This window comes from Sinocyclocheilus anshuiensis, unplaced genomic scaffold, assembly GCF_001515605.1.
Source record: "Sinocyclocheilus anshuiensis isolate Anshui unplaced genomic scaffold, SAMN03320099.WGS_v1.1 scaffold263, whole genome shotgun sequence".
Classification (NCBI taxonomy): Eukaryota; Metazoa; Chordata; class Actinopteri; order Cypriniformes; family Cyprinidae; genus Sinocyclocheilus; species Sinocyclocheilus anshuiensis.
The window spans coordinates 2,109,481-2,133,481 of record NW_015549593.1 but is presented as its reverse complement, the minus strand read 5'-3'; the positions used below and the strand labels follow the sequence as shown (position 1 = coordinate 2,133,481).

The following is a 24,001-nucleotide window of genomic DNA, read 5'->3' as shown; positions in this document are numbered from 1 at the left end:
GCACAACTCAGGACCCTCAACATCTGGCATTACGCAGGATTCTGATGACAGCGACTCAGAGGTGGAGTTTGGACCTTCCCACAAGGTACGCCTATGGCCCTATGATTTCGCGATGCGGAAAACACGGATGGAATTGCGGAATCCAGTCAACGGAAATTACTGTATAACGCGGAATGTCACGGAATTAAAGTTTGGATGAATTAATCAAAGGAAGGTCATTACACTTAAATCGTGATATGGACTAGTATGTAAATATTAAGCCGCAAAAAGGCTATTTAAATATAAATCCTGCATGTTCTGTGTCTGTCTGAATTATAGTCTATGGAATGAATGAATGTCACGCGGTTTTGTTTACTACACACATACGCTCGCGGTGATTTCAGCATCTGCCTTCTCACTAAATAGGACATAAATACATGAACAACATCCCCATAACTGCTCTGAGAGTCAAAAATATATAGTTTCTGCCAGAAATGTATTATATTGTTCAGTAGAATATACGTACAACTACTACTACTAAAATTATTAAGGAATAATCACAATATTTCTTCCATGTGTTAATTTTAATTGTAAATTCCCTTTGTTTGCCAAAAAAAATAACATTTGTTTAATTTTCATTAATTAAAAGATAAATTAAATTAATGTGTTATGTCTTCATTCGATAACCAGAAAAATTAAAATACACAATATATAATATACGCTATAAATAAAAGTAGTTTTTATGCATTCAAATAATTAGACATATTAAAACACAGAATTTGGTAACAATAAACAAGGTGAAAAAAAATTAACATTTCATAAGACCCTAAACATTTAATTTTTGTTAAACTTTTTCATAGATTTGATGTTGAATTGTATACGTTTCATTATTTAATTAGACGTGATTTTGATTAATAACATGTAATTTAAACATTTAAAAAGGAGTCCAGAAAAATTAAAATGGAAAAAAAAAAACAGAATCCAAAAAAATGTACATTTGGAATTTAAAAAAAAAAGGAATTTGGGAAAAAAATAAAACGTATTTCATAGGGCCCTAGCATAGTTATTTATTTATTGTGGTAATTTGAAGGTTGTGTCAAAAAGTTGTTGTTCTAGTCTAGTAGATAAATAGCTGTATTCTGTACGTTTTGACTCGTGTACGATAATTTTGAGCTTCTGGTATGATACTTGGACATTTCCAATCTGGCAACACTGAGGAATCCTGACGTCGAGACCCAGTCGACCAATCAGAGACTGTGTTTGTGAGAGCGGTGAGACCAGGGTGAGACGCGGAAAACCACAGCAGCAAACGCACTCATTTTGTAGTTGACTGTGGCCGCGTTGTCCCACATCGCTGCAGAGGGGATGCGGGTGACCTTCACGTACTAGAAGGAGTTGTGGTTTTATTTCTGTACATGTGAATGAAATCACACACGTCGACGGTGAGTATGCTTTGAGCTCTTTAAGTTTGACAGTTAAACTCTATGGGACAAACGCTCAAGATCTCTTTGCCAACACCAAACTCATGAACGAGATGTCAACACAGCGTGACTTATTATTTAACGTTAGACACTTTTACATTATGTTAGTCTAAATCTTTTACACAACCGACTTGGATCTAATGACCACTCCTGCTAGTTGTCACACGTTTTATTTCACCGAACACTCAGCATGATGTTATTTTCTAACATAGGTTTTTAGACACACCTTTAAGTCTTGGCTACAAAAAAATAAATAAAAAATAATTGAACATTGCCATCGACATCGTTATTTGCCCGGGGAAAATGCAGTTCATTGAAGCATGTCGGGATATGTTCACGACACTATATTTTAAATAAAAATGCCATTATCCACAACATGCAAATTAAATAGACTAGTTCATGTTTTTTTTCTTCAAAATTTGAACAATAAATAAATTATTAAATAAATAATAAAACTGAAGAAATGAAAAGGTATAAAAAATTTTAAAATATTTTTGTCCAATCGTGTTTTATGAATTTATAATTTGTTTTTTATCATTTATAAAATTACAACATATGTGGCATTATAACCCCAACCTGACATTTATGACAAATAACCTTGTCCTTCATTATAGTATAGTTATTTAAGCAATATTAGAAATGATTGGATGTTTAGCTTGGTTGACATAATTCATAAAAAAATATATATTATTTTTAGTTTTTTACTTGGGTGTCTGAACCCACCTTTCATAAGCATTGCTTTAGAAAAAAATGTCCATTGAACCCAGATATCCCTGTTGATTCGTCAATAAAAGTCATCTGGATGACACAAATGCCAAAATCAAATTAATTAATTAAAGTTGAAATTACGTTTTTGGCCAAAGGGAACATCATAGCTCATTTTGCCTGATTTCTTTGTTCATATAGCACTGATTTTTAAATGTTATTTATTTCATTTCATTTCTACTGCATACACAGCCAAGTATTATTAAAAGCCTACCTTTCCAGCTGTGAACTACCCCTTTAAAACCATATAACAACAGTGACAACTAGCCCCGGTCTCTCCTTCTTATTTGATTGTAACATGATGTAAATGAACACAAGATATATTTTCCAGTTAAGGTGACCACATATTAAGAGAGCACAGTTCCAGATACATTCTTGTTCCTGACTTTTCAAGATGGCATAGCACCTGTTTTGAAAGCAGGTGTATAACGGTGTAGTGGTTAGACAGCTGTTGTGTGTCAATCACAGAACAGGATCAATAAAAGATATATTTAATAATACACCTCGACACAAATCTGTTGATGTGACTCCCATGGTCTCAAAAATAACAGCTGACTGAGAATATCACATCAGCTACACCTCATTTTGATGGTACAGATGGTCCATTTGATTATATATCATCAGAACCTCTGGTGGCCCTCAGTTCCACTTCATGTTGTCCTTCCTCCATGTGTAAGTTCTCATGGGGTTGAGGAGTGATCGAGAGCCCCTCCTCCCTTCTTACCTCAGCCGTCACTCATCTCTGCTCTCATGTAGAACTGGAGGACACTAGCAGATCACAGGCAGGATTGTTGTCTTTGATGTGGCCCTCAGCTCCTCTAGATATCATTGAGGCTCCGTCTCTGGCTACGAGAGAGCTTCCATTAGTCTGTCAGTGAAAGCTCAGTCTTACCCGGGGATCAGATTCCGCTGTCAGCTGCCATGTATCTGTGCAATCAAGAGTCAGACTGTGTGTTGAGGAGCCCACAAGATAGAGATGAACTGGTCATGTCCTGTCATTCAAACCCTGGTTTGTAGAACGCATCACTAAACCCAAAGACTGAAGGGTTCTCACTCACTCATTTAATCTTTGTAAAAACCTTGTGTGTAATTTAGCTTGTGGCATTTGTAACACATTTACACGTTACTTTGTGTAGACAGAAAAAAGCAATAACATAGTTTCCTTAAGCCTTGAATATTTTAATATTTTATTTTAGTGTTATTTAAATACTCTAATAGTATTTTTTATATTTAAAAAATATTTCATATATTTTAAAATATTTAGAAATGTATTACATTTTTTTTTAGATATTATGCCCCCCCCACACACACACAAATTATTTTTGAGGCTTTTTATGAGAACTGTTGTACTATACTGACATTTTTTTTTACTTATAGCTTCCAAAAAAAGAAGACTAATTTTAATAACATGCTCATCACATAAGATGTGTATTAGAGTTAGAGTTAGAGTTAAATAAATGAATAGATCCAGACAAAAAGAATTAGCATGGTGTCATTGAACCCAGTTATTATTTAAAGAGACAGTATCTAAGTAATTGTAAGAAGGCCGGATCCTCCAGTTGGATCCTTGCTTCTAACTTTTAGTCAATACTTGGCTTAGGATGTTCTGCATTCAACTGTTTAGATCAAATCCACATGACTCGTATATTTCGGTCCTGATTCAGACCTTTGCAATTAACTGTGGAATTTTAAGAGTGGCCGCATACCACACCAATTACATTTTTATCACTTGCATAGAGAGTAAGAGCCTTGATTGCTTGCCCTCCTTGATTCAGAAGGACCGTTGTTGCTGTGGACAGATGAAGGGGGACAGATGGCACGAAGGCTTGATGATCTTAGAGGTCGCAGCTGCTGTTGACTGACCCACACGGCATTGTGCTCGATGTCGAAACTACTGTTCTTTTCAAGTTTGCACAGCAAAGATATTGTAATTTTAACTCATGTTTATAATCAGGGGAAGATTTCTCCTATTTTTGTTTTGGATGCTCATGTTTTTCCTCATTTTTGAGTGAGTTTGTTTCTTAATGGATGACGTGCAGAGATCTTTTTGTTTAATAGGTGTTTGGATGAACTTTTAAACACAGGGTTGTTTTACTCCCTGAAGTGGTGCTTACGATAACTAAGAGCTCAGCTATTTCACTGCGGTCTATCATTAGAGTGAGTCATATCAGCTCTTTACAATTGACTCGAGAGGGAGCTCAGAGCTCACAAGTGGGTCTTCATCAAACCTTAAAGTACATGCTCTTGACTGGTATCACATGACTCTAGTTATGTCATATTCTAACGCAAGGAATGATGTAAAGATGCCGTTTCAGTTCATAGAAAGGTTCTGACATGTATTTTTTGCCCCAGTTTTTAACGACTACCCTGACAGGCCCTGCCTCACTGTGGGCATGTTTAGACCAATACATTCAGGTTTAAAGAGGTCGTTTGTAGTAGTTACTATTCTGCTCAATGATTACATCCTGAAGATACCAATTCTGTTTGTGTTCAGTATAAAAAATGGAAAAGCAGAAAATGTGAATGTGCTTTGGCTCAGGTGTGTCCCCCTCTAGAATGACAGGGATGGTCAAGCGTGGAGATAAGCCTGACCTGAGGCCCTGTGTTGCAGGACTATCGCAGTGTCACCAAGTAGAATGACAGGGGAAGGTCACCTGCTCTTGTCCTCAAGGTCATGAAAACAATAGAGGTCCCCAGGGTCATCGATGAGAGACACATACTCTTTTATCTCCAAAAAGTCAGTAGAAGCATTAGTAGAGTATCTAGAATCAACTCTTTATATAGTTGAAGAATAGGTCCTCCCTTATGAGGAGCAATTTTCCCGAAACATCTTGCCGTCTAGGTGGTTCACATTATAATGAAAAGGGTCAGATATCCTCAGAAAAATCCTGCCTATTTGAACCGAGAGGGCAAGTTTTTTTTTAGCTACGTAGATTTTGAATGCAACTTCCAAGAAATAAAAAGAGTTGTATATTTAATAAGGTGCTTGGGTAAAAAAAAGTGTTCATCTGCAGCATTATGGCTGCAAATACCATTTTCAAATGTGTGCATTTTGTTCATCCATTTGCATCACTCTTGCAATTTAGCTGGGTTTATGTATGTATTTATATGTTATTAGTAATTTGGGGTTTGTAAGATGTTTTTTTTTTTTTTTAAAGAAATGAATAAGTTTATTCAGTAAACATGCATGTTATCAGAAGTAACAAAAATTATAACGTTATAAAATAATTCAATTTCAAATAAATGCAGTTCTTTTGAATTTTTTATATAAAAAAAATTGTGAAAAAATGTAAATAAAATGTAAAATAAAATCAGAATTTCAACAAAAATATTAATCAGTGCAACTCTTTTCAACATTGATAATAAGAAATGTTTCTTGAGCACCAAACACAGCATATTAGAATGATTTCTGGAGGATCATGTGACACTGAAGTCTGAAATGATGATGATCTGCAGTTCTGGGCAGGGCAACCCACATTATTCTGCTGTATTTCCACCTTTTTGTCATTCTTCAGGTAAACTGCACATGACCTCTGCAGTATTATGGCACTTAGCACAGGCTGCATTCCATCTCATGCTCTCTTCAATAAGAGCACTGTAATCCTCATCAGATCCTGAGAATGCAGGGAGACTCTCTCACACAGAATAAATGTCCAGGCATCTCTATTCAGTTACCTTGGCCACAGTCCCAGGTGAGACAGCTAAAGGGTCTATTTAATCTTAACTTGACGAGAGCACTTTGGAAAAGAACCCAATCTCTCATCATCTCAGGAGATGAGATCCGCACACCCACAATTTAGATGCGTCGAAAGCAGTGGCCAGAGTAATAGGCACTTAGGTCTGGGCTTCTGAACCCAGTGTGTCTTTAGATGAAGCACTCTGACCAGTTAATTAAGCATGGATAGAAACGTTCTGGAAGAGTAATAAGTAGCTTTTGACAAAATGAAATTATTCAGACAGACCCATGAATTACTCATTTACACCCAATTAATAGCTCTTCTGTTAAATTTAACTTCTAAGATTATTACAAAATTTCAGTGTTTGCAGAAAGGGTTGTGTAGTTTTATGATTAGCAAATGCAAAAAGAAGTACATTAATTCATATCTTAGTGATTACAAAAGCAGCACATTTTAGGAAAGTGAAGTGTTACGCCCTTTGGGGCGTATCTGTTTCTCTGCAAATCTCCTGATTACTTTTTCTGCCATTCATTGCCAACTACTGCCAGCTATCTATTCATGATAACCAAACACTTATACTGTACTGTACTTAGTCTGAACAGTTTTTTTTTTTTTTAAGAGACTAAGAACATATTTTTTAGATCCTTTTGCTGGCGAGTTTTGTTTACAATCTATTTTGTGAGTTTCGTGTGGAGGCTTGGCCCGCTGCCTTTCTTGCAGTGTGTATCAGTTCTTGTGCTGGGATGTGAATAGATAAGGGACCCATTACATTGTGCAGCACACAGACTGATTTACCTTTCTTCTGTATAGTCAGGTTGAGTTGTGGCTATTTTAGCAGCTTCACTTTTCTTTTGCTCATGTTTTTGGCAACATTTTTGCTCCTTTTCCCCCTTTTATTTTTTAATTATTGAGTGAATAGAACATTATATAAAGCACATTTTTTCAAATTTGTTTTTGGAATAAAAGTCTCTCTGGTTGAAAACTCTGGCCTTAGACTAATCAAGGTGCAACATAAAGAAATGTTTAGAATACAATAAGTGATTAGATACTTCACCCAAAAATTCATCATCATGTTGTTCCAAATCCATAAGACTTCCATTCATTTTTGGAATAGAAGGGTTAGGGTTTTTTTTAAATATTTTCTCATCATTTTTGTCCATCCATTTAAAGTCTACATAATGTAATTTAGTTTTTTTACACACATATAAACATTGATCAACACACATACATAGAGTACATCAATATGGTAATGGAAGCTCAAACACGCTTGCTTGGCACACAAGAACCAATAAGGTTTGTTCTCATGCATCAAGCAAGTATGTTTATGCAAGTACATCAAGCAAGTGTATGTGCATTCATATATTTCCTTAATGTTCTGCTGTAAAAACTCACGGGACACATAATTGCAAGAATTTATGTAAAATTATTAAGGGTCCGTCAATTTCCCTGAGAGCTACGCCTTAATATTAGAGAATGCAGATTGAACCGGCTTTGAAACGGCTTTTTTAAGGTTAATCATAAATCATCTAGTTTTTGTGTGTGTGCAGATGTTCTAAAGTTTAAGAACGTTCTTGGCTCCAGTGTCATTTGCAGAACATCACAGCACTATGATCATGCTGGATTTTTCCAGATCTCATCCAGTTAGATATCAGTTCAGAGCCATATGCTTCACCTGCCGTTAGTGATACCTGAGCCCACGTTTCTCCCAGGGCCCCATCCAGCCCTCGCTGTGGCCTCAGAGGCAAATGGACAAACTCATCTCCATTTCCCAGCCCAGTGAAGCACACAAAGGAAGCCCTTGTTGCGGGGCTCTGATCTCTCTGAACCTGCAGGCCAGAGAACAGGAAGGCTTCTGAGAGTCTGCAGGAGAACGGTGGAACGAAAGAGCATATGCGCTGTAATCAGTTGGCCAATTAAACAGACCCTGGTCTCTCACCCCCATGTAATGAGAGAGGCCGACACTCAAGGGTTCCTTTCTCAACATATGAACCTTGGGAAGGGATACTTCTGCTTCTGTAAGCATGTACAGATAAGCTATACTTGTTATGTGCTGGTTAGCATGATATTAAATTGTTCGTAAAGTGAAGATTAAAATAGTAGTTATGCTAATTATGGAAGCAGATGACAGTTCTGAAACACAATGGTCTAAAAGCCTTTGGGACTGAAGAGCAATTTGCTTGTCAGTTCACGATGGACTTTTAGGAGTATTCCTTTAGAAAGACCCTAATGCTCTAATGAAGGGCTAGGTCAGCTAGAATTGGTTGAGACACCAAATGCACATTCTCAGAATTTCTTAAAGACTTTCTAAGCTGCTTTAAGGTGTCACGTACCAAATAGTAATAAATACTTGTGAAAGGGCCCACAAAGAAATTTAATGTGAAATATGAGACGCGTGTAATTTTACCAGGGTGGCCATTGAGCCCTTAAAATTGCTGTGAAAGGAGATGTTCATGCAGCTTCCCTTTCTGAAACCTTTTTTTTTTTTCAGTTCAGTGCAGGTGCCAAACGCTGCGGCTCCCTACTCTGATCATTTTCAAGGGTTTTTTACTACTGTTTGAGTAGTAGTTTATGTTGAATATTGTAAGCTTTGAATTCGTTTATTTAAAAAATTTGCCTTGAAAATATATTCTTTCATTATATGGGAATTTGCCTTTGTTTACATATGAGTCAAGACGTTAAGTATTAGGTTGATGTTTTGTATAATCATGGGAGGTTTATAGATTTGTTAAAAGTATTTAATTACTTTTTAAGGAAACTGGTTGAGGTTAGGAGGAAGTTCTCACTAGACCTATATCCTGGTGACATTTTTACAGTAGATTGTGACTGAACGGATGAACTAGGACACGTATTTTTCATAAATATCAGTTTTTGGGACAAGTTGCCACATTTTAAATGTTGGAAATTAGGGCTGCACGATATATCGAAATGATCGAAATATCGCAAATGCAAATATAGCAATATGCATATCGCAAGGGCGTGCGATATCTGAATCATTTTAATAATAGGCTACTTAAATCAAAACGTTGCAAAAGGTCAACGTTTTAGTTCGACGCATATAGCAGAGAATTGCTTGACGTTAAAAAGAGTTAAGTTTAATAAGTTGCAGAAAACAACTCTTTGCCGTCTCGTCTTGCTGTCTGAAGCGCGCGCACAAGCCGCATCTCGAGCAGCATCTCTTCAGTTCTGCTGCACACGTGCAAAGTGCACACACACACACACACACACACACACACCGAGAGAGAGACGCTGATTCGTCTTTCGCAACTCCTCATGTTTGAACAGACACATGCACACAGAATTATGTCAATAGTACCCGTCTCGACGATCATTCTCGTAAACGCAGTCGGTTATGTTTTAAATGAATGTAAACAGCTGAGAAAGAAATCGGATGTGTATCATTATACTGGATCCGTGCAGTCGGATTTACTGACTGTTCACTTGCCTTTAATCATGTTTGAACTTTCTCAGACTATAGTTTTTGCTCTGGCATATGAAGAAGTACTTAAAGTGTATGGAAATATTGAAATAGATTTTACACACTTTAAGCAATATCGTATTGCATATCGAATATCGCATTTTTTTAACAAGGTATCGCATTTTTCTTCAATATCGCACAGCTCTATTGGAAATGTATAAAATTGATTGATTACGGTTATTTGTTTAATTATTTTTTTAGTGGTCGACCGATATATCGGCCGATATTTGGCATTTTGTAATATCGGCATCGGCCGTAAGTTTTCCTGTTTGGCCGATGCGTTCGTGGCGGTACTTTTATTTTGACGGCGCTGAGAACAGCAGCGCCTGAGCAAAAAGTGCTCACATTCTCCCTCTTTTTCACTGTTGTCGTTAACAGTTCTGTCTATATGAATAGAAGTCTGTCTAATAATCAGGTTAAACAAAGTAATTAAAATGTATACAAAAAGTATCATAATGATTGCTTTTATATTAGGCCTATTATTAGTAATAGAAAGGCAAACATTGTAATACTTTCTTGTTTGCCGTCAGCATTCAGCAAATACGGATTTATATAATTTAAACAAATCTTTGAATGACTAATGAACATTTAATTTAGAAAATCTTGCAAACTTAGTTAAATCCAGCTGTGAGATCTTGCGAAGTGTGCATGTGTATCCTGCACGATCGCGTGTTCTCTGTGTGACGTCGATCCGTGCGAATTGAATGCAGACAGGAGGAGAGTTCAGCTTCACTGGAGACGCGCAATCGACAAACTTTAAACTCGTGATTTCAAATTATGCTGCGCTTTATGCATTTGCCCACTGCCATATTCATGTCCTTTCCACTGTGTGCTGTATGTAAAATGAGTGTTACCTTGGCTTTATTGAAAAAATATATGATTCCCAATGCTCACAAACTTCCCAGAATACTGAGTGCCCTGTTGGTTACAGTGTTTACTTTTTAAGTTTTTTTTTAAATATTTATTTATTTGTGAAAAATACTTTGTCATCTAAAGTATAAGTATGTTAATTTAACACATTTATTTTTTAATCCATTTTCAAATGATTTCAGATTTCTTAAATATTAATTAAAATAAATAAAATTATATCGGCCACCCTGCTTTCCAAGATATCGGCATCGGCTGTCAAAAAAAACAATATCGGTCGACCACTATTATTTATTTATTTTTGGCTAAAACAATGGTTTGGTATTTTCATATAATTTACATTTTTGCTGTTTCGTTAATTGTTCAAATTTAGCTGGAAAGCCTATAATAGGTTGTTTAATGGCAATTTAGTGACTGATCTGTATCTTCTTATTTTTTCCAAGACAGCAACGTTTCAGTGGCTTTTCGTTGTCAGGACATTAAGGTATGTGTCTAAACAGAAACTGACTTAATTAATTGACTTAAAAATGAAACCTTAAATCTTGAGGAATATTCACTAAATATGTGATAACTAGTTCTGGTCTGCCCTACTGTTCTCAGTTCAGATGAAATGCCATGACACAAGTGAAAATGATCCACCTCAAGCTGCTTTTTTTCTTTTTCTTTTTTTTCCTAACTTACCGTGACCCTCATCTTCACATACACATAAATACACACCTCAGGGATTTTCCACACAGATCTCACTTAGGCACGACTAGACCTGATCGGGTAACAGAAAGGCATTATACTGAGGGTATTACTGTACGTCACCTCCGTTATCCACATGACATAGCCTAAAGGTTATAATGGAATCTTTACATGACATTTTTATATAACAATGAACAATTGCCAGTCTGATGCTTATCTGTGGATGGATAAGATTATGCAAGTCAGTAATAGATTTACAGAATTAACAGACTTTTTATAGCCTACATCCTTCCCTGATAACTCATTCGATAATAACAAATAAAGACCACAATAACTTAATTATCATGATCTGCTCATTTTCTTCCTTTTCTTCTCAATATTTTAGAAGGTCCTTTAACTGTTTTTTTTTTGTTTTGTTTTGTTTTGTTTTGTTTTGTTTTGTTTGAGTTCTAATGTAGTTGTGAGCTAGATTTATTGTTACTTTATAATATTTTAGAATTTTTTTTTTATTAAAAAATCTGAAATGTAGTAATATGAATAAACAGTATACAGCCATTTACATTAAAATATTATCTAAATTCTGTGAAGCACATGTAGTTTTTCATTTTAAAAATGTCTGTAAAAGTCCACCAGAGTACTAATAGCCCCTGTTCTGAGTTGTGGTGTATTGTCCTCAGGGCCTTTGTGTTTTACAACCTACATGTCTGTGTGCTGACTTGGTCAGCATTGATAAATGAGTGGGAAAGGCACCAATCACAAATGAACAATAAAAGGAGTCACACAAAGCCCCCTTGAGTTTATATGCTTGACCTGGTGTGTTTATGACAGTCTGTCTTCCTGTGAAGGTGGGCTCACATACCTAACCAGTCACTGACAAATGTAAGACAAAGGAGATATAAATGTGGTGAGATTATGTAGGAAAAATTCCTGGACTCTTTCAGTCCAGAGAGGAAATGAAGAGGTTTGTCAAGTAAGCAGTCTGGATAGATGGATTTAATTGTGTGGTTACTCCACAGTTTTTTCCTTTTTTTTTAGCAGCAGTTTCTTTAGGGGGAAAATGGTTTAAGAGAGAAAGAGGAAGTGTTTTACCCTTTTGAGGATCTCAACAGGAAATCTCAGGTAACTGGAACATTTGAATGTTTGTATTGTTCTTTCAGTGTTGCTATGCTGTAATGATTCATGAGCTTGGTAAATATACACACACTTGAGTGTGGCGCACTTGAAATTCTGCCAGCGTTACTTTGTACTGAGCAACATGGAGGTCTTTGATGTCACTTTCTCTCCATATCCCAACAGAAATTTGATTCCTCAAATCTTTCATTTGATGAAAGTGTCCTGGAACCAGGGCGTTTAGGTCTTTAAAGCTTATTTTTCTATTTCATGCTAAGCTCTCAGTTCTGTCATATTTCAAGAGACATGACATGTGGGCTTAAGTGTTTTTCACTTGAATGGTCAGGATCTGGGTCGTACCTATGCAGGTGCTTCCAAGTGAACTGTGGGAATGTTTTCTTCTTTTTTTTTTCTCTTCGTGTTCAGACAAATTGTTTTTAAATTGCTAGACTTAGGATCACATTTACGAGAATGTTGCTGAGTAGCATTAAATCATGCTGTTCATAGGACAAAAAGCTACTAAATTATTTCTGGATTGGTACATCTGAACATTGGCTTTTTAGATAACTTTTTTTTCCTACCCAGTTTCTTCAGATTCCTTTTCTTTTCTTTTCAACTGTAACCTCAAAGAAGCAAAAATAGAGCACTGTATAATGTAATGAAATAGATCCACTGGCCCATCAGAAAAGCCCCCCGGCCCTTGAGAAGGGCGGGACCATCAACACCTATAGAAGAGCTCATTATGTGTTCTGGTCTCTGTCACAACACAGAGAAATCTGCTAGTTTCAAAACAAAGTAGTAAATCTGTCAGCAATGTCTTCCAGTAAAAGAGCTGACAGAGCAATATACTGTAGTATTCCTGGACATATAATGTACATCTTGTTTTGGCATTAATGCTAGCGAAGATCATGCATTAATGCAAATCATATTTTGAAAATATTTAATCTCCCTTGATTATGAACTCAGTCTGACTTTTACCTGACCTAAAGAACACAGGATAAAACACAAGTTAATCATGTGACTGTATTTAACTCTTAAGAGCTATGGAGTCTATTTCTGACAAAAAAAAATAAAATAATTATCATGACTTGTAATTTTACAATTTATGCCATGTCAGTTGAAGGAAAGTCATATTAGAAAATGCATACAGTATCTTCATTCAAAGCAAATGATTTACTTTATAAATCATATTACATATTTAATTTATTTTCTGGCTCATGAAAAATAGTGAATTGACTAGTAAGACTAACTGAACAAAGATCCTGAAGTGACGACGATTTGTCATTGATTCGTTCCTTTCAAATCCTGTTGAGCTTCTTTGTTTTGAAATCGTCACTTTGGAAGGTGGTTTCCTTGGAGGCGAGACAGAAGGTGATTTGCTTTCTCCACTAAAATGTGTTTAAAGAACTATTTCTCATTTTTTACACATGGTAAAACGTAAAGCATTAAACCTTCACTGAAAGGCATAAATGGGAAATACCAAACTGTTTATGGCTAAAAGGTAGTCGTGAAATATTCAGGAATGCATTTGAGAATATCACCAGTGTTTTATTTGGATATTCAAAGGATAATCCACCATTAATTTGAGGGATTTTTAAAAGTTCTGGTTAGTCTGGGAACATTCCTGTAATTCTAACCCTGTCAGAACATCAGACTTGTACACTGTTAGTCCATATTTGACCCAAAATTGGGTTGAAACAACCCAGCATTTTTTAGAGTGTATAAAGCTCAAAGGATGCACTAAAACTCACTGTGGTGTGATATTTACACAAGACTTGAAGATTTCACAGCTGTATATTTAGTGTGACAGCCGTGAGGGACAGCTAGATCTCAAGATATAATATGAGCAATACTGTATCATATTTCATTGATATTCCACATGCAGCTTTTTTATGGGGACTGGCAGAAGGCCATAATATATTTTCCAAAGTACATAAAAAGTTTGTATGCAGCATATTGTATGAGAGAGTCAGTAGTGACATACAGTATGAAGCCTCCTGTATTTCCTGTTATTGTGGTGTTGATGTGATTTGTACACTCAGCAGTCTTTTCCTCACTTCACTTGCTGCCGATCTCACCTCTCAATGGCAGCTCTCCATAGAGGAATAACACATACTGTACTGCTAACTACTGGTGCTGCTCACAGTTATAGGTCAAATTGTTGTCACTTATGTTGCAAACATAAAACTATATATAATTCAGTCAATCTAATTAAATTACATAAAAGATATAATTTAATTTGTAATTCATCCAAAGTATATCACAGTAGGTAAATTCCCCTTAAGGAACTAAAGTCTAAATGACCTGCATAATGCTGCAATGGTGGGGGAAAAATGGGACAGAAATAATTGCCAATCACTGCTCATTTCGATGTGTTAGCAGTCCTGGCTCAAATTCAACAGTTCATTTTCCTCACCATCCAAGTGCATGGCAGAAGGTTTAAACATGGTGATGCTTGGTTCTGAAATAAAAAGCTCTATTTATGATGTAATAAATAACTGTCGGTCTAAGGTGGTGTATAATAGCATTCAAAAGTTTTTTTTTTTGTGAAAAGGAAATTAATGCTTTTTACTTTTTAATACTTTAAATACTTTAGGGGGGGAAGTCGTGGCCTAATGGTTAGAGAGTCAGACTCGTAACCCAAAGGTTGCGGGTTCGAGTCTCGTACCGGCAGGGATTGTAGGTGGGGGGAGTGAATGTACAGCGCTCTCTCCCACCTTCAATACCACGACTGAAGTGCCCTTGAGCAAGGCACCGAACCCCCAACTGCTCCCCGGGCGCCGCAGCATAAATGGCTGCCCACTGCTCCGGGTGTGTGTTCACAGTGTGTGTGTGTTCACTGCTGTGTGTGTGCACTTAGGATGGGATAAATGCAGAGCACTAATTCCTAGTATGGGTCACCATACTTGGCCACATGTCACGTCACTTTCACTTTATAGTGACACTGAAGACTGGAGTAATGGCTGCTGAAAAATTCATCTTTGCCATAAATAAGATTTAAAATATCCAAAATTAAATGGAAAATAGTTATTTTAAATTGTAATAATATTTCACAATATTACTGTTTTTAACTGTACATTTGATCAAATAAATTCAGCTTTGGTGAGCATAAGAGACATCTTTCATGTAAAATATTACAAAAAAATTCAGTTTGTCAGCCAAGATCCTCATGAAAAGTTTTACAATAGAGTGAATAAATTGAATCCCACTGTTACAGATTTCACAGTAATAAAGCAGTTGACTATGCAACCCCCTAAAGACCATCAAGCACCTCATAACTTTAGTGGATTTAAGTATTGATCTCTACAGCTTTTGCAAAAATCAATCCACAATTCACTCATGTAGAGTATTGAGGAAAGTACAGTTAATCTAGCAGAGTGTTGTGTTCTGGGTGTTCCAGAGGTTATGGGGATGGGGTGTGTGCTAAGTGCGTTTGTGTGATTGCTAATTACATGGGCTAGACTGGCTTGACACCACACTGTCGACTTCAGACAATGGCTAGAGGCTCCGCCCCCACAATGCACCTGCTGTCCAATCAGAATCGGGGGATGTCAGGAGGTTGGGGTCTGTTTTTTTTTTTTCTGTTGTTGTGAGAGAGAGCTGAAATGGAAAATGACTTCTAAGCTTTCTCTTTCCTTTTCCTTTGAAAGTCTCAGTCAATATAGGAGCCTCTGCACATTTACTCAGTGAATCTGTCTGCCTGACATGTTAAACCTATAAGCTTTCCATACAGGCGAAAGGTAAGTCTTTGTTTTTTTTTGTTTTTTTTAATTTTCAAATTCATGTATGTTTTGTCTAAATATTATTTTGTGTGAATGAGGTGTATGTTTTGCATTATATTATTTCATATTTGTATTGGATAAGTAGGCTACTTTTATAGTATGTCCTGTTTTTCGAGCAAATTTAGTCTTTTTAACAAGTGAGTTTTTAGTAAGCGGTCAGTTTTTGTAAATTCTAAATATTAATTAGAAGATAGGCTCTCGCGGATGTTTTTTTTAGAAGTTACTATGTTAAAAGTCTTGGTTATTCAGGTGGCTTCACAGATGACTGAAGCAATCAACAGGCCTCTGAAGTTCTTAAACCAGTCAGACAGCACTGGCCTCTAGAGCTCATTTACATCACATTTCATTTCACTTAGACATTTAATTTCAAAGAATGCATTTAAATATCTAACTAGACTATGGTTTTGATCTAAAATCCCACCGTTTCAGAATGCAACATTTGTTTATGTAAGAATGAGTGCATGTGTGTGTAGTTTTATATTAGGCATAAATATGCCAACATAAAGATGCATGCAAATGACCATTTTATGCTCTTCACTCTTAATGAACTGCTTTTAAGTCTCTACATGTGCCCTGGCTGGTTTGTGACCTAAGAGCACTTACTTTAGGAGCTGAAAGGCTTCAGACTGCAGGCCCCTGTGTGCGTTTAAACCTCTGGGTCAGTGGAGCTGATTTCTGTTGTGTTGTTAGTCACTATATACGTGTGATCTCTCTTTACTCTGCTAGAGACCCTCAGCAGTAGATTGTCACTGCCACAAGATTAATGACACTCATCTGTTTGCTTTTAAACCATATGCTGTCTGTCTAGAGATGAAGTAGAGCCTGTGGATTTTTGTGTACTAAACTGATGCCGAGTACTTAATTTAAGCCATTTGAAAGATGAAATTTAAACTTCTTTATTTTCCAGATTGTAAATCTATATAAAGAACTTGCTCACAGCATGTTTCGCTGATGCACTTTCATGTTTATTCAGACAGGAAATAAGTTACACACTAGGCTAACGTCCATCACACACAGTGAGATTGTCAATGCTGTGTAATTGAACACTGATGGAAACAAGCACTAGAGCATGTTAATGTCTTTAGAGAATGTGTTCGGCCTTAATCATTAACCTCTGAGGTCACCATGCCTTATTGCTTCTTAAAATGCCAAGGGCAGGTGCAAGACATTTCAAATATGGGGTGGAAATCAGGAAGACGTGGATGGGGACTTTAGTCCCTTGTCATCAGTTATAAGGCCTTATGCTGGGTTTTGGTTTCCTGCATAAAAATATAGGTACCGTACTTGCAACTGAAGTACCAGAGGGCTTTATGCAAATGTGCATATTAGTGAATCCAGCACATTCAGTAAATTGAATAATGCATGATTAGGATTTGGATGATTAGAATTGATTCATAGGTTGTACTTCTTCAGAGTATGAGCCTTTGCTGTAATTAAAAGAAGTAATGTGTCAATCCATCCATCACCTACAATTCTGTCCTGTTATTCAGGCATTTGTGCCTTGTCTTTATTCTGTTAAAAGAGATAATGATGGATATGAATGAATAGGTAGGTTATCTTATAGCTGTAGCCATCAGTCTTAGATTTTTACATATAAAATGATTTCGTAACCAAACAAGACTACGTATTATACATACATAATCTACATAAAATATTTGTGTTATTCCTTTTAAAAACTCATCATATCCCAGTTATAAACATTTATGTTTCCTACTGTGAAAGAAAAGGGTGCCTGTTCATCATGTTTAAGCACTAGAAGCTGTCTGTATTTGCCCAGTCCATGCCAATAATTGTAATATTGAGGTGCATAACAAAATATATATTAGGACGAGTGGAAGTTAAATGTTCAGAGACTTTAACTTTATCTTCAACTGTTTATTTTAGGAGTCACTATCAGTGTTTTAAACATGGCAGCAGATCTGGCGTTAGTCACTGTTCTCATCCAGCTTTTTGTTGATTTTGTGACAAGTGACAGCATTGACTTCTACAATATCATGCCTGCTGCAGAAGGTGAGTTTGTTTATTCCAGTTAATTTTGTTAATTCATATTAATTTTGTTAACTTCTAGTGACTTTATAGCGATAATATAATGCAGTGTTCATGTCTGTACAGCCACCCCATACCCCAAGAGTTTCAAGTGCTTCACATGTGAACAGGCCTCAGACAACTACAGCTGTAACCGCTGGGCAGAAGATGTGTGGTGTCCTCAGAGTGAGTTTACTAAACACAAACCCACCTCTCTCAGACCTTCACAGTTGTCTCTAGATTTAAACAAAATTCTTCGACTGAATTGTTCAGGCACTCTATAAAGCAATATCCTTTTAAATTCCTAATATCCTGTTCCTTCATCTATAGATACCCAGTACTGCATGACAATACACCACTTCAACCATCATGGAAAGACAAAATTTGTTACCAAAAGATGTGCAGTGCATGAAGAATGCCAGTTAGCTGGCTGTAGACATCACAAAAACACACATCATGTGAGTATCACACACACAATATTCCACTCTTTGAGTGCATGTCAACATACAAAAATAATCTCTTATATCAAAATTATTCACTCACAAAATGTGGTTCTGTCTCGCAGGAGTGCGTATCTTGCTGTGAAGGGATGGTTTGCAACGTAGAGCTGCCGACCAATCACAGTAATGCAGTGTTTGCCCAAAGACAAACCCACAGCTCAGCAGCACCCACTTTCAGGATCTGGGATTCTGTGATCCTGCTGGTCCCAGTTCTCACGGGACTGTTACCATTGTGATCCTCAATCATAAGAACGTGTTCGGTGATGAACAGCTCTACAAATCACTGAGACAAAGGAGACGTCACCCACACTGCAGTATTAATACAGTCAGATGGATGTTTTCATTAAGGCCATGGTAATATCATGCAGGAGAAAGCTAGTATTCCCATTCATCTCACTGGCAGGATGTTGTAGGATTCACTAGAAGAATGTGATTTGCCATCTTTGCTGATGGGCTCACAGATTTTTTCACGACTGATCAGTGACTAATCAGCCTGGAGCCGCAGGAAAAATTACATCATGGCTTGGCTGATTGGTTAATGCGCCACGAGAAGAAGAAGATCACTCACTAGTGACTGTCTGGAGCTTTAATATAAGTCAATTTCACACTTGTCGTCTTCCTTCAAAACAGTTGGACACTGATACATAATCTACTATAATATAATGAAATATTTGTGACTTAGACGTTGCTTGCAAATGATTTTATTCTTTCAGAAAACAAAATGACGTTTGAATGTCCGTCAGTGGAGAAGGACGCATTTTGCAGCCATACGGTGTAGTTATGGCATACCAGCAGGGGCTAACTATTGTGACTGTGCCAATCAGCAAAACCACTGGATTCAGTGAAGAGACGGCTTGTCAGCTAGTGATGGAGGAACTGTGTGCACGGGAAGTTGCAGTGTCAGGAAGGTCTGTCAATGGAATACTAGTACCGCTTGTGATGACTGCTTACTAATGACGTGCTAAATAGGACAGAGAAACAGACGAGTAGCAAAATAGAATTTAGCAGCTAAAGCAGTGTAACTAACTTATGCTGCCTCACTGGATTTGCACTGAGCAAATTGAGGCTCACACACTGAGCATTAGTAGTCCCTATGTGGGATGGTCCTATGGCTCTGGTCCCAGATTCTGTCACACAGGCCGAGCACAGCAATGAGAGGATGCGGGAAGTGTTGCTCTAGTTTTCTAAATGGTGCGAATGTCTCTAAAAGAGATCTTGACTGCTGCATAAATGTCACTGCTTTAAGAACATGGACCTGCATCACGTAAAAGCAATTAACAAAACGTATTAACAAATTAAGCATATTTTGAGTTATTCTGACTTGACTATTGCAAATGCTGTCATGTTTTATTGTCCCAAAAAACAATAGAGATAAAAATTTTACCATATTTAACTAACCATAATGTGTCCATGCACAATATTCTATTCTATTTATTTATTATCAATATTCTATTCATTTATTATGCTACTAATATTTCCTTTACGATTTGGCATTAAATGAAAATTCATCTGTTTTCTAAATGCATTTTAACTTGTGAACAATTCATCTGTTCGTTTAAATTTTTTTGACCATCATTTTTAATCAAAATGTCATAAACCGCTCCACCATCCTACATTTGACTGCAAGTTCACATTTAGCCGATCTGCCTCCATCCAATCAACAACCGATGGATAGAACCGAGTTCCCACCCTACATTTTTCGTTTCTTATTCGATAATCCATTTCACTCGGTTGCACATCACAATAGTGAAGAAAGGATCTGTCGCTACTTTCATTTGTTTCATCAAGACTTTAAAAATGAAATAAAATAATATAAACATTTTTTATATATATATATTACAATTTATGTAGATACTGTTTCAGTTGCTAGACCTGTTTCATAGATGTTAATGTAAAAACCTTACAGTGCAGCTGTGTTCCTTCCCATGAAGGTTGAAGTGAGTTATGATAAATAGTCTTGTTTACTTTCATTGGGTTGATTGTGTAAACGGGTTCTCATCTCTTTAATCTATAACATACCGCTGTGCTTTTTGTATGTGAGCAGCAGGGCTACGTTTTTAAAATTCATTCCACGCTGATCTGAGAACAGTTTCTGTCTTTTCACATGAGACAGCCCAGGTTTAAATTTGGAGGAGGGAGCTGAACCTCGAACAGCACAAAAGAGCAACTTCCCCCTCAGAGCTCAAAGAACAATAAAAACATTCCTAAGAGGATCTCAGTGTGGGACACAAAGCTGTGGACCATTAATATCATTGCTGTCTGGAATAATGAGGGGTTTTTTTCTCTCTCTAAACCAAACATGACATATGGTTCTTCCTCTAAAATTGTTGCAGAGGAAATGAGATTTGGTTTCTGTATAGCTGCTTCACTGACTTATGAAGTTAATGTGTGTGCGTGCGTGCGTGTGTGTGTGTGTCCCTGCACCGCTGACTGTCTCGCCTTGTGTGCTGTTTGCTCTGGCTGCTGGCTGTCTTTGTTCTGGTTTTATTAGGCGTGGAGTTGGAGTCTGTCACTTTCAGGCTTTGGAGAGTCGTTTTTCTCCCATTGAGAAAAACAGTACCAGTGCTGCTGCTCTCATCTGCACTGCCTGTGTCTTTAGTATTCAGAACCCAGTCTGTGCAGATCCATCCAGATGCTTTACTGTGAGCATGTTAGCCAACCAAAAGACATCATGATTAAAAAAAAAAAAAACTATAACAGCATTCTTTATTATAAAGTGGAGTCCAAATTGGAAATCTTTTTAAAATCTAGTTTAAACCTGGGGGGGGGATGAAATAAAATGTTATGGCTTAAAAAGAAAAACACATATTTAAAATAATTAAGAAATGTTTTACATTTTTTTATGTATTTTTTAGGTCATTAATCCAATATGCAAATTTGTGACTGATCATGTGAGCTCCTTTGTACAGACTTTCTTGCTTCCATTGTAGCACAACATGATCATCAGGTTTTACAAATACTGGGGGGAAAATCCATGCATTTTTTTTTCTAAAATTCTTAAATTTTTTAATTATTTGTAGGATTTAATTATTTTCTGAGCTATTTTAAAGATTCATTTTCTAAATAAAGTAAACACCACTGCATAACACATATTAATAAAATATGGATTTATGGTAATTATATAATATATACAATAAATACAATGTTTTTCTACAGTTTCCCTGCAATAAAATGCCACAGTACATTTTAAGAGGAAGACATTTAGGACTCACACAACATTCATTTACTGAATGGCATTTGATACTCTCAAACAATGAACAACCTTCATTCCTGCTCTTGTTTTTTATGGTGGCGCCGTGTAAATTTGTGTTTCATTGAAGTCTGGGGATTGATGATGTCTCCTCACACAGGCATCTTCAATAATTGTGTTCTTCTTGTTAAGGAAGTGACTCGTGATTGGCTGCACTGTGCACATGATTACATCTTCAGCAAACGAAATAAAAGCAATCAATAATACCTTATCTGAAGAATATGGAGATTTCCTAATCTTTGTACTGCTTTTTTAATTTTTTTTTTTTTATCAGTTCGGCATAAATCCAAGAATCCGGCCATTACTGCTTGGCAGCTACTCTACACCTTTAGATGTTTAGAATGAAATTGTGAAAAAAAGATACAATGGGAAAGCCTCTCCCTACTAAGGGCTCTTGACAAACCAGAAATGTACTTTGAAAACAAGTACCCTCTTTGGACAACCCTTCTGTAGTAATCCCAACACAGCACTGGCCGCATTTGATCATTGGATCGGGCCTGTCCTGTAATCTGAATGAGTCACCCGGCTGCATTGTCCGCTTGTGTATATGCTCTGTGACGGCAAGCCGGGCTTAACATTCCACTGCAGGGCCAGAGATCACTGCACTAATTGGCAGCCGGCAGTGTTTCCAGAGGGATTTTGTTCTCCATGAGGATGTGACCTCTCTGATACCTGGTTGAACCAGACCTCAAAGACAGCCCTGTACCCTCAGTGCCACATAGTCATTGGACAATAAAAATACCAATGAGCGAGAAGCTCTTCTGAAGGATTGCAGAGCAGTAGCTTATGATTCTGAGACAGTCATTAGGGGCTTGTGACCTTTTAAATAAAAACTGCAAAATACAGTGAAATTCTTAAACATGAAATCAGAAGTATAACATGTAAGAGAGAAAAAGTCAGAGTAAAAATGAAGTTACAAACAAATCACATTATAAACTATAACCTTAAAGAATAAATTAAGAAAGTTTGTACAAATACTGGAGCCTGGTCTAAAAGTAGAGACTCAAAACTCTGCTTAAATGCTGACGTGCAGCTGACAGGAGAGGACAGGTGTATCTCACTCTGTGATCTTTAAGCACATGTGAAGAGCCGTTTCTGTGAAGTCTGAAGATCGTACACCCCCTGCGTTGCCAACAAACCGTTCAACATGAAAAAGAAATAACTTTGGGCTGATTGAAAGTACATTGGCCCCTGTTGACCCTCTCTTGCCAAACGTTTAAGGATCAGAAATAGAATTTGGATTCAGATTGTTGCTGCATGGAATCTAATAGGGTATTCAACAACCAATTATTGTTAGATCTCAAACAAATTATTTTTAACAAAATTAAAATGTAATGATTAACTTTGGCTAAAGCTGAAGAATTCATCTAAATGTCTCATTTTCCCTCCCACATTAAAATGTATTAAAAGGTTAGTTCACCCAATTAAATTTTGGTTCTCCAAAATTCCGAAAATGAAAAACGGTTGGTTCTTGTGCATCAAGCAAGCACAGCTGAGCTTTCGTTTAATATATTTGATGTACTCTATGTATGTTTGTTGATCAATGTTTGTATGTGAATAAAATTTTAATCTGTTCATCATATAAAGTGATCATGGGCCAGTTTCATAAAGATAGCCACCATGTTAAGACTGTGCCTTAGAACTAGTTTGACCCACTAGCAGTTAGCCACAAGGTAATCAGTATTACTTTTCTGATTCAAATTGGGCCAATCAACCTTATTGTGACTAACTTTTTTAAGACTGTAAGCAGCTGGCCCTATGTCTCTTCGGAAGACTTGGATTATACAACTCTTTTCATATGGATTACTTTTACTTTTATGTACTTTTTGAAGTTTGAAAATCTTGATTACATTGACAGAAAAGTACTGAATATTACAAAGGTCTCTAATTTTTGTTTTAAAGATGAATGAAATACTTGTGGGTTTCATAGTGACATAAGTAAGTAAATTATGACAGAATTTTAATTTTTGGATGAACTAACCTGTTAACCCGAATTTACAGCGTAATGTATGAGTATATGACCTGAGCACAACAAAAATCGCCTAAAGCAAATGCCTTGAGATATGACTGTAGATGAAAGCAGAATAAAAAAAAGTGGCATAAGTCAAAAGTAGGAATGCAGAATTGCTATCAGCATTTCTTCTCTAAATTCTCTTTTGCAGATGGGCATTTATCTTGTTCTGTAGAAATGATTGACTTGTGAGGAAGAATCGGTGCTCCTTGAAGAGACCAGAATGGATGATTGAAGTATGCCGGAGGCAGTCATGCCTTCACCACTGTCCCTTTAGTGCACATCATCAAAACCAACCTGTTCATTCCGTTTGAGATAATTATGTGCCTCTCGCATGCCAACCAACTCAACTAGACGCCTGGTGACGGGTAAGAGGACATGCCAGGTGTTAT

At 36.7% G+C, this 24,001-nt stretch overlaps 1 protein-coding gene across 13 annotated transcripts; it reads left to right on the top strand.

Annotated features, from left to right (window-relative positions):
* The first annotated feature begins 1,226 nt into the window (after nt 1-1,226).
* Nucleotides 1,227-20,122, top strand: LOC107658295 (ly6/PLAUR domain-containing protein 6B-like). 13 transcript variants are annotated; one of them, XM_016446818.1, is made up of 8 exons: nt 1,227-1,421; nt 10,703-10,728; nt 11,970-12,050; nt 15,692-15,781; nt 17,708-17,833; nt 17,936-18,034; nt 18,179-18,306; nt 18,414-20,122. In XM_016446818.1, exons 5-8 carry the CDS (start codon nt 17,731-17,733, stop codon nt 18,582-18,584), a joined length of 501 nt encoding a protein of 166 aa, XP_016302304.1. In that variant the 5' UTR covers nt 1,227-1,421; nt 10,703-10,728; nt 11,970-12,050; nt 15,692-15,781; nt 17,708-17,730; the 3' UTR covers nt 18,585-20,122. The 13 variants fall into 13 exon arrangements, with proteins under 13 accessions (XP_016302304.1, XP_016302303.1, XP_016302302.1 ...); XM_016446817.1 differs by having other exon boundaries at nt 11,967-12,050; XM_016446816.1 differs by having other exon boundaries at nt 10,692-10,728.
* The last annotated feature ends 3,879 nt before the right edge of the window (nt 20,123-24,001 follow it).

Bases quoted from the DNA above. Each gene is read 5' to 3' on its own strand.
- LOC107658295 (XM_016446823.1), top strand. From the start codon at position 17,731: ATGGCAGCAGATCTGGCGTTAGTCACTGTTCTCATCCAGCTTTTTGTT. The intron at 17,834-17,935 runs GTGAGTTTGTTT...ATGTCTGTACAG, and splicing joins TATCATGCCTGCTGCAGAAG to CCACCCCATACCCCAAGAGT. The intron at 18,035-18,178 runs GTGAGTTTACTA...CTTCATCTATAG, and splicing joins AGATGTGTGGTGTCCTCAGA to ATACCCAGTACTGCATGACA.